Here is a 14,115-nt window from a genome sequence, read left to right as displayed (position 1 = left end):
AGGACAAAAGCCAGTTAGAACAGTTCTTCTGGAATTCTGGAAAAATTATTTTATTTTGAGTTAATATTTGTAACTCAGAAGAAAGGAATGGAATCTGGGGGAAAACCACCCCCTGGAAAGAAGACAGATTCTGAAGTGGCTGGGTGGCCATTCCAGGGATGGAGGTTTGAAGCAAGAGAGGAATGTGGGCCTGAAGATGGGAGATTAAACTTGGAAGTTGGGAACTTCTGATAAGTGGCCTTGGCCTCTGGCAGAGGGGGGGTGGTTAATGTGGAGCTACTGTATCTGGCCTATAAAAAAGTCATTTTTGATGAAGTGTTGAAGTCCTTTCTCTCACACATAGTAAGTCCCTTTGGTTTGTGCTTTGCTTTTTTTCCTCAACACTTCAGTGAAGACTCAGTCAAATAACTTGGGATGTTGTCAAAACAAGTAAGAGAGGTACCTGGGTGGCTCAGTCAGTTGGGTGTCCGACTTGGGCTTAGGTCATGATCTCACTGCTTGTGGGTTTGAGCCTGCGACGGGCTCTGTGCTGATAGCTCAGAGACTGGAGCCTGCTTCGGATTCTGTGACCCTCTCTGCCCCTCCCATGCTCGTGCTCTGTCTCTCTCTGTATCTCAAAAATGAATAAGTGTTAAAAAAAAATTTTTAATGAAAAAATAGTAAGAAACTGAGCTATGAAGGAAAATGAAACTTACCTGTTGAAGTAAATTCTTAAATTGACTTTGAGAAAGTCCATTTGTCTCAAAAGGAATTAGCTTTTTTTTTCTAAAAGGTATTATCTTCTTAATGTACATCTTCAATTTTTCTTTTTTATAGTTCATTTTAGAAACATAGAGAAGGAGATTTTGTTTTTGTTGGAAACATGAGCTTTTTTTCCTTTTTAACTTAGTGAGAAATCATTTATTCTTCAGATGTATAAGCATATTTTACATATTCTGGTTAATACAAGTGTATAATTTGGGAGTTTTCTTAAAAATGCTAAGACCACACATGTTAAACACATTGTATTAGGCTATTAGACAAATGTCACTTTTAATATCATAACACATACATATTATACGTTTATTTTCACTGACAGAGGAACATGCCTTTCAAAAATATTTTATTGGATGAAACTTTCTTATTCTCAGGAAAGTTTTGGTTCTTTAATATAATTTATTATGCTTTTTAAAATTCTGATAAAAGCATTGGTACATTATAAATACCTGTAAAGAAAATATAGTTTAAAATTCTGAGGGAAATATTATATAAGTTTCCTCTTTTACGTTTTCACAAAAATCCACACAGGCACTAAGAAAGACTGACAAAAATATTCTATGTCTGAACAATATATTCCAGGTTGGAAACATTCAAACATGACTTTATTTAAATATTAAAGCTTCTCTAGAGTGAACCTTTGGCTACAATCCAATGAGTGGGTTGGGGGTTTCAACCAGGAAAAGATATTATTAGAAGGATTAAAAAAAAAAAAAAAGCTTAATACAATTAGCATGAGAGTAGGAAAGGGGAAAGGATGAGGTTTTGTTTATGACTATGTATTGGCCTCTCTGGGCCTTAGCTTTGTTTTTTAGTTGAAAACTTATCTAATAACTCGTTGGTCCTTTTTGGCTTTAATACTTTTTGATCTACTTCAATTTTCAAAGTCTGTCCAATACTCTATATTGAATAACATGTGAAACTTCCAAGGATAGTGTGATACTGGAGTTCTTTTAGGAGAACATCCTTGAAGCATCATGGTGATTGCTCTGCACATACTTTTATTCTGCACAAATGCAAACTGTAGACGAGGAGGTGAAACATCGTCTTATTCACTACACTTCAAACCATAGCAAGTGACAGACTCTAGTGTTCTCTTCCCAGTCTAGTTCAATGTAGTTAAGCTCCTGGTCCAGTTCATGTGTGACATTATGAAGTTCAAACTTTAAGAAAGAATTACAAACAGCAGACTCAGTGGGAGAATGCCTGCATCGTAGGTGACTGGAGCTTTTGTGAGCACATAGAGAATGGGAATCTAGAGGTTGTCCATTAATGAGTTAGTGTAAATGAGAATCCAGGGAAGGTGAGATTAAATGAATATGTCAAACTGGATTTCAGAGGTACTTTCAGGGGTCTAAAATATCATTTCCCCTCACCTATAAATTAACTAGATCATGGCAAGTTCTCATTATGATTATCACACAGATCCTACCTGGAAGAAGTAGAGGATTTTTTTTTTCCTTAATGCATTTATACTTTATGTAAGTTTGTTTAATGCAGCAGTGGGAAAAATCAAATGCTTTTTGGGTGTTGACCAGTAAGGTAGCCACTTTAAGCAACATGGAGCAGGGCACCTCAGGGACCTGGTACTCTCTGGGCAGCTGCTGTTCAGCTCTAGCCAACTGTTGCCAGGAGGGGAAATGCTTCTGAGAATCAAGCTTTATGTGAAATTTCATATTTTTAATAACCACTCATATGTTTAAATCATTTGATGTGCCAAAGGAAATCTACCTCAGGGACAAATGTGGCCCATGGACTGCCAGCTTGTGGCCTCTTGAGCTGAATATTGGAAGCAATTTGGTAAGATTTTGGATACTATCAGCTGTAAGACTGGGGAAGAGCCTTTAGTGGCAAGGAATGAACACTCAGTTTTAAGGATCCAGAAAAACCTGTTCTAATGAATACAATTTAAAAACAAACAAAACCTACCTTTGGCTCTCCCCATTATAAATATTTTCCTATTTTCATTGGTTCCTGGTGTTATGAGGGGTTTCCTGTGATTATTGTGAAAAAATATGACAAGGGATTTGCCAAATCCCGAGTATAAGTTTATTCTAAGTAGTATAATTACTTCTCTCAGTATTCAGATTGTGGCTGAGGAATGAGATAGGTAATGAAAATATAAGGGGAAATAGGGAAAGGCCAGAGCACACACCTTAAGTCCTAGTCACCTTTAGGTCCACAGAGGCCTCTGCGTAGCACACCAAACAAAGAAAAATGTTCTAAAACTGCTCAAACCAGATAACACAAATTTTGAGAATTGTTTCTGGATCTAAATTACTCAGTTTCTCTCCCAAATGACGAAATCGTCATTTCCTGAATGAGTCGTACTTTGGGGTAGAAAAGCCAAGGGTATGGGTCTAATCGGGAACTCTTTCATTAGAAACTTTCCAAACCTACCTATGGCATCACAGTTCAAAGAACCGTGTGGCAAAGACAAGGGACAAGTTGTAGGAACAGTTTTCTTCCCTCTCATTCTTTGCAGATTTACTTCTTCAAATTAATATGTTACCCAGGCGATGGCATTTCTTTTGAGAAATGAAATCGTGGCTCAAGGAGGCATTCTAATGTGGTATGAGGACCACAAATGAAATGAACTGTAGCTCCAGAAAGAACAAAGCATCTCACTTGTGCAAGCAGGGAATATGTGTTTTGAAAGAGTCATTATCAATTCAGAAAGTTGGATTTTCTACTTGAGCTCATCCCTTTCAAACGCCCAGTCGGGCGAGCAAAAGCAAAAGTACCACAAAGGATATCATAAGCATAAGAATCAATGGCAAAAACAACCACTTCAGACACAGGCAAAATCTAAGGGGAAGGAAGAAGCATGAATATTTCCAACTCAGGACTCCACACTTATTTTAATTTTCTTCCCTCAGAATGTCCACCAGAGCTTGCAACAGCCGGTCATCTCTGTGCTTATAAGGTTTCGTGTTATAGAAAACATCAACATAGTCGTTATATAGACTGTCCTCGGACTCTTTAAGCTGGGAAGGCTTGTTCAACTTTTCCAGGGCTTCATAGAAAGTTTCATAAGGGATGTTGAGCTTTGCACTTGGAGGCTTCTTTGGTGATTGCTTTGGGGGTGAGTTTTTGTTGAAAGCACTTTGAAGGAGTCTCAGCATCGCCTCGGATGGGGCTGCCTCTGCCAGCTCATTCCTCCTGTCCCCTGTACTGTCGCCACTAGGGCTTTTTGACATGAGGGGGTCCTTTTTCGGGTTCTCTTGTGTGGGCTGCTCCTAAAACACAGAACGCCACCAACAAAAGGAAGAAGATTCATTATTTAGAACCTGGCAAGCCAGCTGCAACACATGTCCACTGCACACTTTTTTTTGTTTGTTTGTTTTTTTCACTGCACACTTTTTAAGAAACCCTTTGAGAAGCAGAGACAGCATGAGGCTTAGAGACATACTAACTTGGGCTTCAGTCCTCATTTTTGCATTTACTCATGTTCTCCTGGCACCTGTTTAATTTCCCTGAACTTCACTTGTAAAATGAGAACAAGAGTCTTTCATTTCTGGTGGTTCTGAAGACTGAATGGGATCATGTATATGTATTCATACCTTATTGGCCTGCTGTACTTGTCAGCCTTCTATAGTAGAATTCATTTTAGGGAATTTAATAATTTTGAATTCCTTAATTTTAATTTTAATTCTAATGAAAGAAAATATTTTTTAAAATAATACAGTTTCATCCTATGGAAAGTAAACAGTTTACCATTCCCACTGCCTTTCCTCCCTGCCCATGTTTTGGGAAGAAATTGATATTAAAATATTTAATAACTCATACAGAAGACACCAGCAATGCTTCGTGTGAATGAAGTTTCCTGGAGGCCCCTTGTTCTGTCATCAGGTACCCTTTCAGCCACTGAGTTTGTTTTGTTTTGTTCTGTTTTATTTCATTTCATTTTATTTCATTTTTTATTTTTTATTTTGAGGGGGGTGGTTACAGAGAGAGAGGGAGTGAGAGAATCCCAAGCAGGTCCCAAGGTGTTAGCACAGAATCCAACGCAGGGCTCTATCCTATGAACCTTGGATCATGACCTGAGTGGAAAGCAAGAGTTGGATGGGTGGCTCAGTTAACAAACTGAGCCACCCATGTGCCCCTCAGCCCCTGAGTTTTATAAAGGGGTCTTGGGAGAGGCCAGGGTGATAAGCCACGTGGGGTGGAACTGGAGATATCAGAGAAGCAGCTCTTTGTCAACCAGTGTGGAAGTAACTCAACTTTTTAACAACTGTAGGGTCTGATTCATACCCCTTAAGGAATCTTGGAGGGAGAAATACCCATAAAGTCAACTTGCCTCTGGGACTGTGAAGAAAAGGCCTCTGGGGTGGGGGCCCCCAAGGGGGCGGGGGTAAGCTGCTTTGCAGAATGTAAATGGAACCAGAATCTGAGCTGAGGACTTCATACAACTAGTTTATAAGTTTCTTACATAATTACATCTTTATATCTCCCAAAATACCCATCACTGAGCCAGACTTCATGAAAGGTCATTCTGGAAATTCTGATTACCTACCTACTACATCTGAGGCACTGTGCTAGATGCTGGGGGATTAAGAGATAAACAAAATGTGGTGTATGCCCTCTGTCTGATAAGAGAGAAGCCAGCAGCCTCAGTAGGCTGAGTCTCAGTAGGAACAGGAATGACTGACTAGCTATCCTATGAAATTTTCTCAGAGAAATTGAGACTGTGATTCAGTGGCTTCCCTTAGAGCTGCCAAAAAAGTGTCAGTTAAGGAATTAGTAAAGAGAAGCCTACAGGATTTGGTCACTTGAGCCTTAGTTTTCTTTCTGGAAAATGGACATGCTAAATGTCTGTCTTCTCTAGGTTACAGGGATTATTGGTTGAATGAGACAATGTAAAAAATACTTGAAAAGTATGTGTGATACAGACATTAGGCATATGTGATCATGCATAAAGATAGCTCTTTTTTTAGGGGTGCCTAGGTGGCTCAGTCACTTAAGCGTCCAACATTGGGTCAAATCATGATCTTGCAGTTCGTGGGTTCCAGCCCTGCGTTGGGCTTTGTGCTGACAGCTCAGAGCCTGGATCCTGCTTTGGATTCTGTGTCTCCCTCTATCTCTGCCCCTCCCCTGTTCATACTCACTCACTGACTCTCTATCAAAAATAAATAAGCTTTATTTTTTTTTAATTTTTAAAAAGATAGCTCTCTTTATAATTTGATATGTCATACATTTTGATACATGTAAGTTGATATGTTATAAATTCTCATGTTAGAGAATTTCATACCTTTGAATTCATCAACTTTAATCTCTAAATTCTGGACAAAAGAATAAACTTAAATAATATGAGGGTTTTATTTAATGGCAAACAGTTTGGCACTCTCACTCCCTTTTCTCCCCACTCACGTTTGACTTTCTCTCTGTCTGAAAATTAGATACAGCTCTACTCACTACATTGTCTACTACAGTTCAAAGAAAGATGTGCCAAGAATGCTCAAGAGAACAGAGCCACACAGACCTCCCCCGGATCCACCATCTTCTCCACCCCTCTTCTGTCATTCTGAACAGTGTTGTAGGATGTGTACACACGAGGCTGTTTCATGTGTTCTGGCTGAGAAGAGGTCCCATGAAAAATCAACTTCCAGTTGACAATTCTTCCTTCATTTTGCATTCTTCCAGACTACGAATAAGCATACACATAAGTTTAGGGTGTATTCTGAGAAATTTCAAACTCCTTAAAAGTATCTGTAAAATCTATTAAAAATTCTGTACATGCCATGTGTAGAGCACTATGTACAAAGAAGTAAATCATTGGATTCACTGTTGTCATGAAAATGGACAGTTTATAGGTTCGAGGATTTAAAGACTGATTATTTGCTTCATTTAATTAAAAAAGCAAAACTCTTTATATGAATGTTCTTTTCTATTCTTTTCTTGGAAAGTTGACTGTACTTTCCATAAATAGAATTATATTTAGTAATTATCAGCTTGTAGAAACATTCCAATGGAGAAAAAGCCTCTTTGGAGTATTATAAATAGACTTCAGTATTAATCAGCACTTAAAAACTGTAGATTTATGGGAAGAGTAATAATTTTCTGAGGCTCAACAGTTATGCCAAAAATAATGTGCTGAAATCTAAAAATATCTAAAAAGAATATGAAAGTGTAGGCTCAGATTTTACAGACTTGAGATAAAATAGTCTTATCTTGGTAAACAGATTTTTCTTAGTTTTTTAAAGATGAAATTGAGTTAAAGAACGGAGGACAAGTTCAAGAATAGAACTACTTCCTAAGAACATTTTCTTGCTCTCCCTATGAGAGCAGGAATTTTTACAGATTCTGGTTCTAAATCATAATTTTTGCAGTCTGTAGGAGAAAGCTATTCTCAGAGAGAAAAATGTAACAATGACTATAGAATTTGTATTAATTTAATGGAAATCCTTAGGAATTTAAAATAATTTCTTTTAAAAGAGTTATCTAGACTTTGAAATCTGATGCTGCTGAACAGTTCTATCTTGGGAGAACTCAGACCTGAAACACTGTTTGTATATGTGCTCAACCTGTAGAAAATGCTGGAGAAATGATGCAAAAGTAGATAATTCAGCTGTATTTAGCTTTTTGCTCAGACACTCCTTACTCTATTTTTGTTACCATGAGTTACAATTTTAGAAAGATATCAAAGAGTGTTAGTAAACAGAGTGAAAGAGAAGTGAGAAATGCTTTTCAGTTTGTTTCATAACTGAAGCAAAACAAAACAAAAAAGTCATATTAAATAAGATTTCTTGTGTAACAAGTCAATAGCCACTATAGTAAGAAGTGGTAAGAGTTTCTTCATGTGACCCCAGCAGAATGTCATAGCAAGGCTGGTATAGCATTTAACTGTCTTTGTAAATAGAGGTAATTCTGGTGTCTGAGTAGGTCATATGGCTGGCTGCATTCTGACATTGGAACACTTGGATTTGTCACGTAGTCTGTAACATTATTAATACATCTTTTTTTTTCTTTATTATGGTATGGCTTATTTAATTATTTATTTAGTCAGTCAGTCTATAAAGCCAAGTGGGCAGGGATTGAAACATTACACCTTTTCTTTACTTTTACTAGAGAGTGACCTGAACGCCTTAGGACCTTGATTAATGATGATACCAATCTTCAAAGTACTTGAAAATGTTTAAAAGTGAGCCTGTGTTTCTATATCTTTTCATTCATACTTACCATATCCGTAATTCGCAAGGTCCAGGTGCCTATGGGATTCTCTCCCCATGTGTGAACAGACATGAAGTCCCAATTCTTAAAACCATTAGGAGATGTATCCCGTTCTCTTTCAGCCAACAGTACAGTGCTGGTGCCTATTTTCAAGGGACAAATTCAAATTAATGAATGTTCTAAATGTGCTGAGAGTAGGATACACTTTAGCAACTAATAAATGAAAATGAAAACTGGGAGAGAGTTGCCCTCCTAATTTTCCCTTTTTTGTATAAGATCAGGATAGAAACATTATAAAAAAATGTTTTTACCCATAGAAATTAGCATATTGCCTGGCATATAATAAGTTCTCAGTAAATATTTTGGTAAAATAATAATGAGTATATTGATTAAGGTTTTTTTTTTTTTTTTTTTTTTTTTGAATAAGGAGAACTCATAGAACTACATTTACAAACTATGGATTCAGAGACCTAAAATACATTTTAGTGGAACTATCATTTTGAAATTTAAGAGGAAGTCTTGAAAATTTATTTGGTGCCTGTGCCTATAATCTAGTGTAGGCATAAAAAAATAAAGCTATATTAATTTCATAATGTCTTGTCATCTAAAAACTAGTAGTGGGATTTAACTCTAAAATTTGAAATCCAAGTTCTTTGTAGATCTAGATGAAAGGGTCAAGTGATCTGTAGGGCCATCAATGAGAAAGCATTCCACTCATATTCAGGCCAACTCCAAGATAGCTAGAAAGCATGACTCCAAATCAACAGTGTCTATAGTCTAAGAAGTTTATATCCTGGAAGGAGATGACAGAGGGAGCTCATCTTTCCTCATAACTCACCTATAGAAATTGAATTTAGTCTAGTGAATCCTACTAAAAAATGAAAGAGTATTAGGATAGCATTTCCTGGTTGGATTAAAGTTTATGGTTTACAACCTCTTCCCTATCCATGATCTCATCTGAGTTAGTACTTTCTCAGGAAAGGGCAATTGCCTGTATATTCTATCATATGGCCTTTGCAATGCCATCATGGAATATTTGTTAGTCTTCTCAATATTCTTTCATGGGTCACAAGTCCTAGTTTTTTGGTTGATTCCTTATATGTGTCTGATATATTTGTCAGCTTTATTAATTATCAGAGTAACTTTCACTAATATGTTGCCTAAGAGAAATGAATGATAGATCAGTGACCTGGGAAAATGAGCACAGTTTGAAAATGTGTAACTCCATAAAGTTTTATTAATTGGTATTATTTGAATAGACCTCATTCTCTGCTTATCTAAGAACCAGTAGGAATGAGTTGGCAGAGTTCTGATGCCAAAAAAATTAAAAAATAAGCATATTTTCTTAAGTCTTGAAAACATCTATTGGGAAACTCAGCCCTATAAAAGATCATTGATTTAAAATCATTCAATATACTCTTTAAAATTTAACTAAATGATTTAGAATAGAATTTTGAAATTTTTAAAAAGTTTACCAGCAGCAGAAGTGAGTGTAACATGAAGGTCTCCTCTTCGGGAATATTCAATAGTTGCTTCAAATTGCACATGTTCCAGGGACTTGATGGCATTTTCTTGTTCTTCACAAGCTCTTGTTGGAATTTCAATGATAACTTCTCCATTACCTTTCAGGGCTCTAAATACATTTTGAACAAAATCACTGGATAAAGTACATCTCTTCTTCTTTGTATTTTATGCAAATACATACACATCAGTCTTGACTAGATACTCAGCTAAGCTTGTTGTCTCTCCCTGTTATGAGTAGAACAAAATTCAGGAGTAGCTAGAAATAATGTGTAGAAAATGGTAAGGTTTTTACAGAAATGTAAAAAAAATTCTACAATTTTTATGCATCATAAAAGACCACAAATAGCTAAAGTAACCCTGAGAAAGAACAAAGCTGAAGGCATTCCACTTCCTCATTTCAAAATATATTTCAAAACTATAGTAATGAAAATAGTATGGTACTGGCATAAAGACAGACATATAGACCAGTATAACAGAATAGAGAACTTAGAAATAAACCCAAGATTATATGGTCAACTGATCTTCAACAAGGATGCCAAGAATAGTCAATGAGGAAAGAGCAGTCTGTTCAGCAAAGTGTGCTGGGAGAACTGGATATCCATAGGCAAAGTAATAAAATTGGACCCATATCTAACATCATACACAAAAATCAACTCCAAATGTAGTAAACACCATAAGATGTGCAATTGTAAGTCTGGAAGAAAACATAGGAAGAAACTTCATGACATTGGTCTTGGCAGTGATTTAATGGTTATGACACCTAAAGCACAGGCAACCAAAACAAAAGTAAGCAAGTGGGAATACATCAAGCTAAAAATCTTCTGCATAGCAAAGGGAACCATCAACGAAATGAAAATACAACCTAAAAAATGGGAGAAAATATTGCAAACCGTATATCTGATAAAGGGTTAACCTATAAAAAATATAAGGAAACTCCTACAGCTCAATAACCAAAAAATAATAATAATAATTAATAAGCTGATTAAAAAGTGAGCCAAGTACTTATATAGATATTTTTCAAAAAAGACCTATAAATGACCAGCAGGCATATGAAAAAAATTTCACCTTTGCTAATCATCAGGAAAATGCAAATCCAGACACCTGTCAGGATGGCTGTTAACAAAAAAGCAAAAGACAACAAGTATTGAAGAAGGTGTGGAGAAATGTGAACCCTTGCATAATTGGTGGGAATACAAACAGTGCAGTCACTATGGAAAACAGCATAAAGTTTTCTCAAAACATTAAAAATAGAACTATCAACTGATCCAGCAATCCCACTTCTGGATATTTATCCAAAATAACTGAAAACAGGATCTTGAAGATATCTCATGTTCTTTTTAGCACTATTCCTAATAACCAAGATGTGGAAACAACCTAGATGTCTATCAACAGATGGAAGGTTAAATAAAATGTGGTAAAACACATATAATCTTTAAAAAGAAAAGATATTCTGCTATATGCAACAATATGGATAAGCACTGAAGATATTATGGTAAGCGAAATAAAGAAGTCACAGAGAAATAAATACTGCATAAAATTCTACTTAAATGAAGTATCTAAAATAGTCAAATTCATAGATTCAAAAAGTGGAATTGTGGTTGCCTGGGGCTAGGGGAAAATGGAGTTGCTAATCAATGGGCATGTAAGTTACACAAGATGCATAAGTTCTAGAGATCAGTTGTGCAACAATTGTACTTAGAATCAACAATAATGTATTGTATACTTAAAAGTTAAAGAGGGTAGGTCTCATGGTAAGAGTTCTTACTACAATAAAACAAAATAGAAAAGAAAAGAAAACATTTGGTGAGGAACAGAGATACAAGAATATAGTGCTATTTGCTGTGGAATAGAATTTAGGCAGGTTTGCCTTGGACCCATCAAAAAGTGGTCCATTACTGAAATGGGCCCTCTTAAGAAATGATATTATCTCCATAATGAATGTTCCCCAAGGCTCCCACTCTCGGATTTTTTTCTGTGAGTGGGTCTTTTTTTTTTTTTTAGTTTTGAAATGTATGATTTACTTATTTTTTTAAAGTTTATTTTTGAGAGAGAGAGAGCACGAGTGAGTGAAGGGCAGAGAGAGAGGGAAAGAGAGAGAATCCTACACAGGCTACACGGAGCCTGAGGCAGGGCTCAAGCTCACCCGGAAGTGGGGCTAGAACTCACCTGGTGTGGGACTCGAACTCACAGGCCGTGAGATCATGACCTGGGCTCAAGTCAGATGCTTAACTGCCTGAGCTACCCAGCCACCCCAATGAGCAGATCTTTAATATAATCATGGTTTCCTTGAAAGAATCAACAAAATAGTTATACCAGATTCTGCTTCTCTGGCCAGATCTGGTAGGCTGGATGTGTTCTTATGTAAAAGCAGCATGGTAAACGATCATTCATGGAAAAAAAAAAAAAAATCATGAATCACATAGGACTATAGTGTGAAGAGAGGCTCTTCTGGAAATGGGTTTTGGATAATATTGGTTGGTAAGTATTACATATAATCAATTCTATGATACATTTTTTAAAAATACTTTAACATCTTTGACTTTGGGATTAATCTTAAAACTAATAGCTAGTAATAGTTTAATTGGCAATGAGTTTTCTTAGTGATATATAAAACAATGAATATAGATAGGCTAGGAAAGGAAAATGGAAATATGCTAAGTTGACTTGCAGATTTCTGATCTTTCGATGATTCCCATGGGCCCACAGGGAACTATGGCAAATGCTCCCTCCATCTACTTCAGAGGGTAGGTGAGAAAAACATTGGGCAGAGTGACAAACATCATAATCAAATAGTGCCATGGGCACACATTTGTTTAAAATTCCTGCAGATACTTACCTGGGCTCAAATTCATTGTCCTTTACAACACACTCTTTCTTCTCAGGCACACTGGTCCAGGTCCTGGGATCAGATAAATCCACCAGAGCTTTGGCATTTAGCAACCCAAATCCAAATCGACTATTCACCATCAGGCCTGCTCCATTCTTTTTCCATCCAGGGTTATTGGCCAGTGGGTCATACTCAGAGGTCCAGACAACCAAGTGCTGCATGTCTCGCCATGTAAGATTTGGACTGAAGGGGAAATGACCCAAAATATTTTTCAGGGACAAAAAATGATGTATCCTTGAAAAAGTAAAACAAGTATCTTCTTGTTTTACTTGTAAGCAAAGTAAGTAAAGTTTTACTTGTTTTACTTGTATCTTCTTGTTTTACTTGTAAGTAAAACAAGTAAAAAAAGTAAAAACAAGCATCTTCTATTTATAGATAATGAAGTCCTTTTTGCAACTATACTTTTATTGTTGTATTTCTTTTGGTGTATCTTTTCATTTGGAATTTAAAATACAGTACTGAAAGTTTCTCTCCATACCATATAAATTAAGCTCCTATTATAAGTAAAATTTGGGTTTCAATATTGTAGAAATATGTAATTTTGTCCCCGATTTTTACTGGAACAAAAATTTTAAATGACAAAACTTCCTTTGTGTCTCTGTTTTCTGCTGTCTATTCACAGCCTTGGCACTTTCCACATTATGCACTCACAGATGAGGCTTTGACTTCCTTCTTAGGAAGACTCAGATTTTAAAGACATAGCTTGGCTCCATAGTCTTAAATATCTTGCCTCTTTTCTTTATATATCAATGTTAAGAATACACTTATCTTGATGAGCACTGAGTCGTATGTGGGTTTGTTGATTCACTATATTTTACACCTGGAACTCATCTAACACTGTATGTTAACTACACTGGAATTAAAATTTAAAACAAATTGTCAAACTCTTAGCTACTTAACATTACTCTTGCAAGACACTATGCTGAATACTGTGGAGATATCAAAGGAGGTGATTCTTATCTTTAAGAAGTACACAATCCAGCAAAAGAAGTAAGCTTTTCTATAACTGTAATGTACCTGTTGAATACTTTATTCATGGCATCATGTGTTATAGGAATTTAGAGAAGGAAGAGCTCTGGGGATGGGAAGATCTAGGAAAGCTTTGCTAGGAGGAAATATTTTATCTGAACTTTGAAGTTTGGGTAGAATGTCAAGAAGTGAAGAGATAGAAAAGGGATGAGGCAACAGAACAAAACCTACAAGGGTGAAAATATAGGATGTGACCAGAATACAGTGAGGTGTTGGTTTTCTAGAACAGGGAAGAGGTGATAGGGTACTGAGCTGGATGGTGAGGACCTTGGATGCCAGGAAAAGGAGCTTATGCTTTATCCGTTGGGCAACCGGGAATCAAGGATTTTTGAGCAAGGAAACGGCATAATTAGAAGTCTTGATAAGATTAATTTATCAGCAATATAAAGATACATCAGAGATACTTGGGATTTTTGGATCTATTATAATAAAGATGTAGCCTTCCCAGATCTTTCTTTTTAACATTTCAATTCTCCTCACATGCTCCTGAACTCCTTTATCCTTCTCCCCCCCCCCACCTTTAATAGTACTCTTCTAACATACTGCGTAATTCATTTGTTTTGTATATTTTAATGTCTGTCTCCCCTGCTATAGCTATGTAGGAAGGGTTGACATTTTTATCTACCTAGTTCTCTGATGTATACCATTCAGAAGAATGCCAGGCACAGGCGATATGCTGAGTTAAATATTTGTTGGTTGGATGACTGAATGTGCCTAAGTATTAAGTAGCCCTAATAATTTTTAAACTT

The 14,115-nt window shown here is 36.4% G+C and overlaps 1 protein-coding gene across 1 annotated transcript in view; it reads right to left on the bottom strand.

Annotated features, from left to right (window-relative positions):
• Positions 1 to 989: 989 nt before the first annotated feature.
• Positions 990 to 14,115, bottom strand: part of PCSK1 (proprotein convertase subtilisin/kexin type 1) — a 43,926-nt gene continuing 30,800 nt past the window's right edge. The window contains exons 10-14 of the mRNA XM_019428839.2: positions 12,287 to 12,520; positions 9,402 to 9,559; positions 7,936 to 8,069; positions 6,239 to 6,400; positions 990 to 3,995 (exon numbers count right to left, since the gene is read on the bottom strand). Coding sequence (XP_019284384.2) covers positions 3,618 to 3,995; positions 6,239 to 6,400; positions 7,936 to 8,069; positions 9,402 to 9,559; positions 12,287 to 12,520 — 1,066 coding nt within the window. The 3' untranslated portion in view covers positions 990 to 3,617. The remainder of the gene's footprint in view (positions 3,996 to 6,238; positions 6,401 to 7,935; positions 8,070 to 9,401; positions 9,560 to 12,286; positions 12,521 to 14,115) is intronic.

Source organism: Panthera pardus, unplaced genomic scaffold (assembly GCF_024362965.1).
Source record: "Panthera pardus isolate Hobbes unplaced genomic scaffold, ASM2436296v1 HiC_scaffold_2, whole genome shotgun sequence".
Lineage (NCBI taxonomy): Eukaryota > Metazoa > Chordata > Mammalia > Carnivora > Felidae > Panthera > Panthera pardus.
Note: the sequence above shows the minus strand (reverse complement) of the source record. Positions and strands in the feature narration are given on the sequence as shown.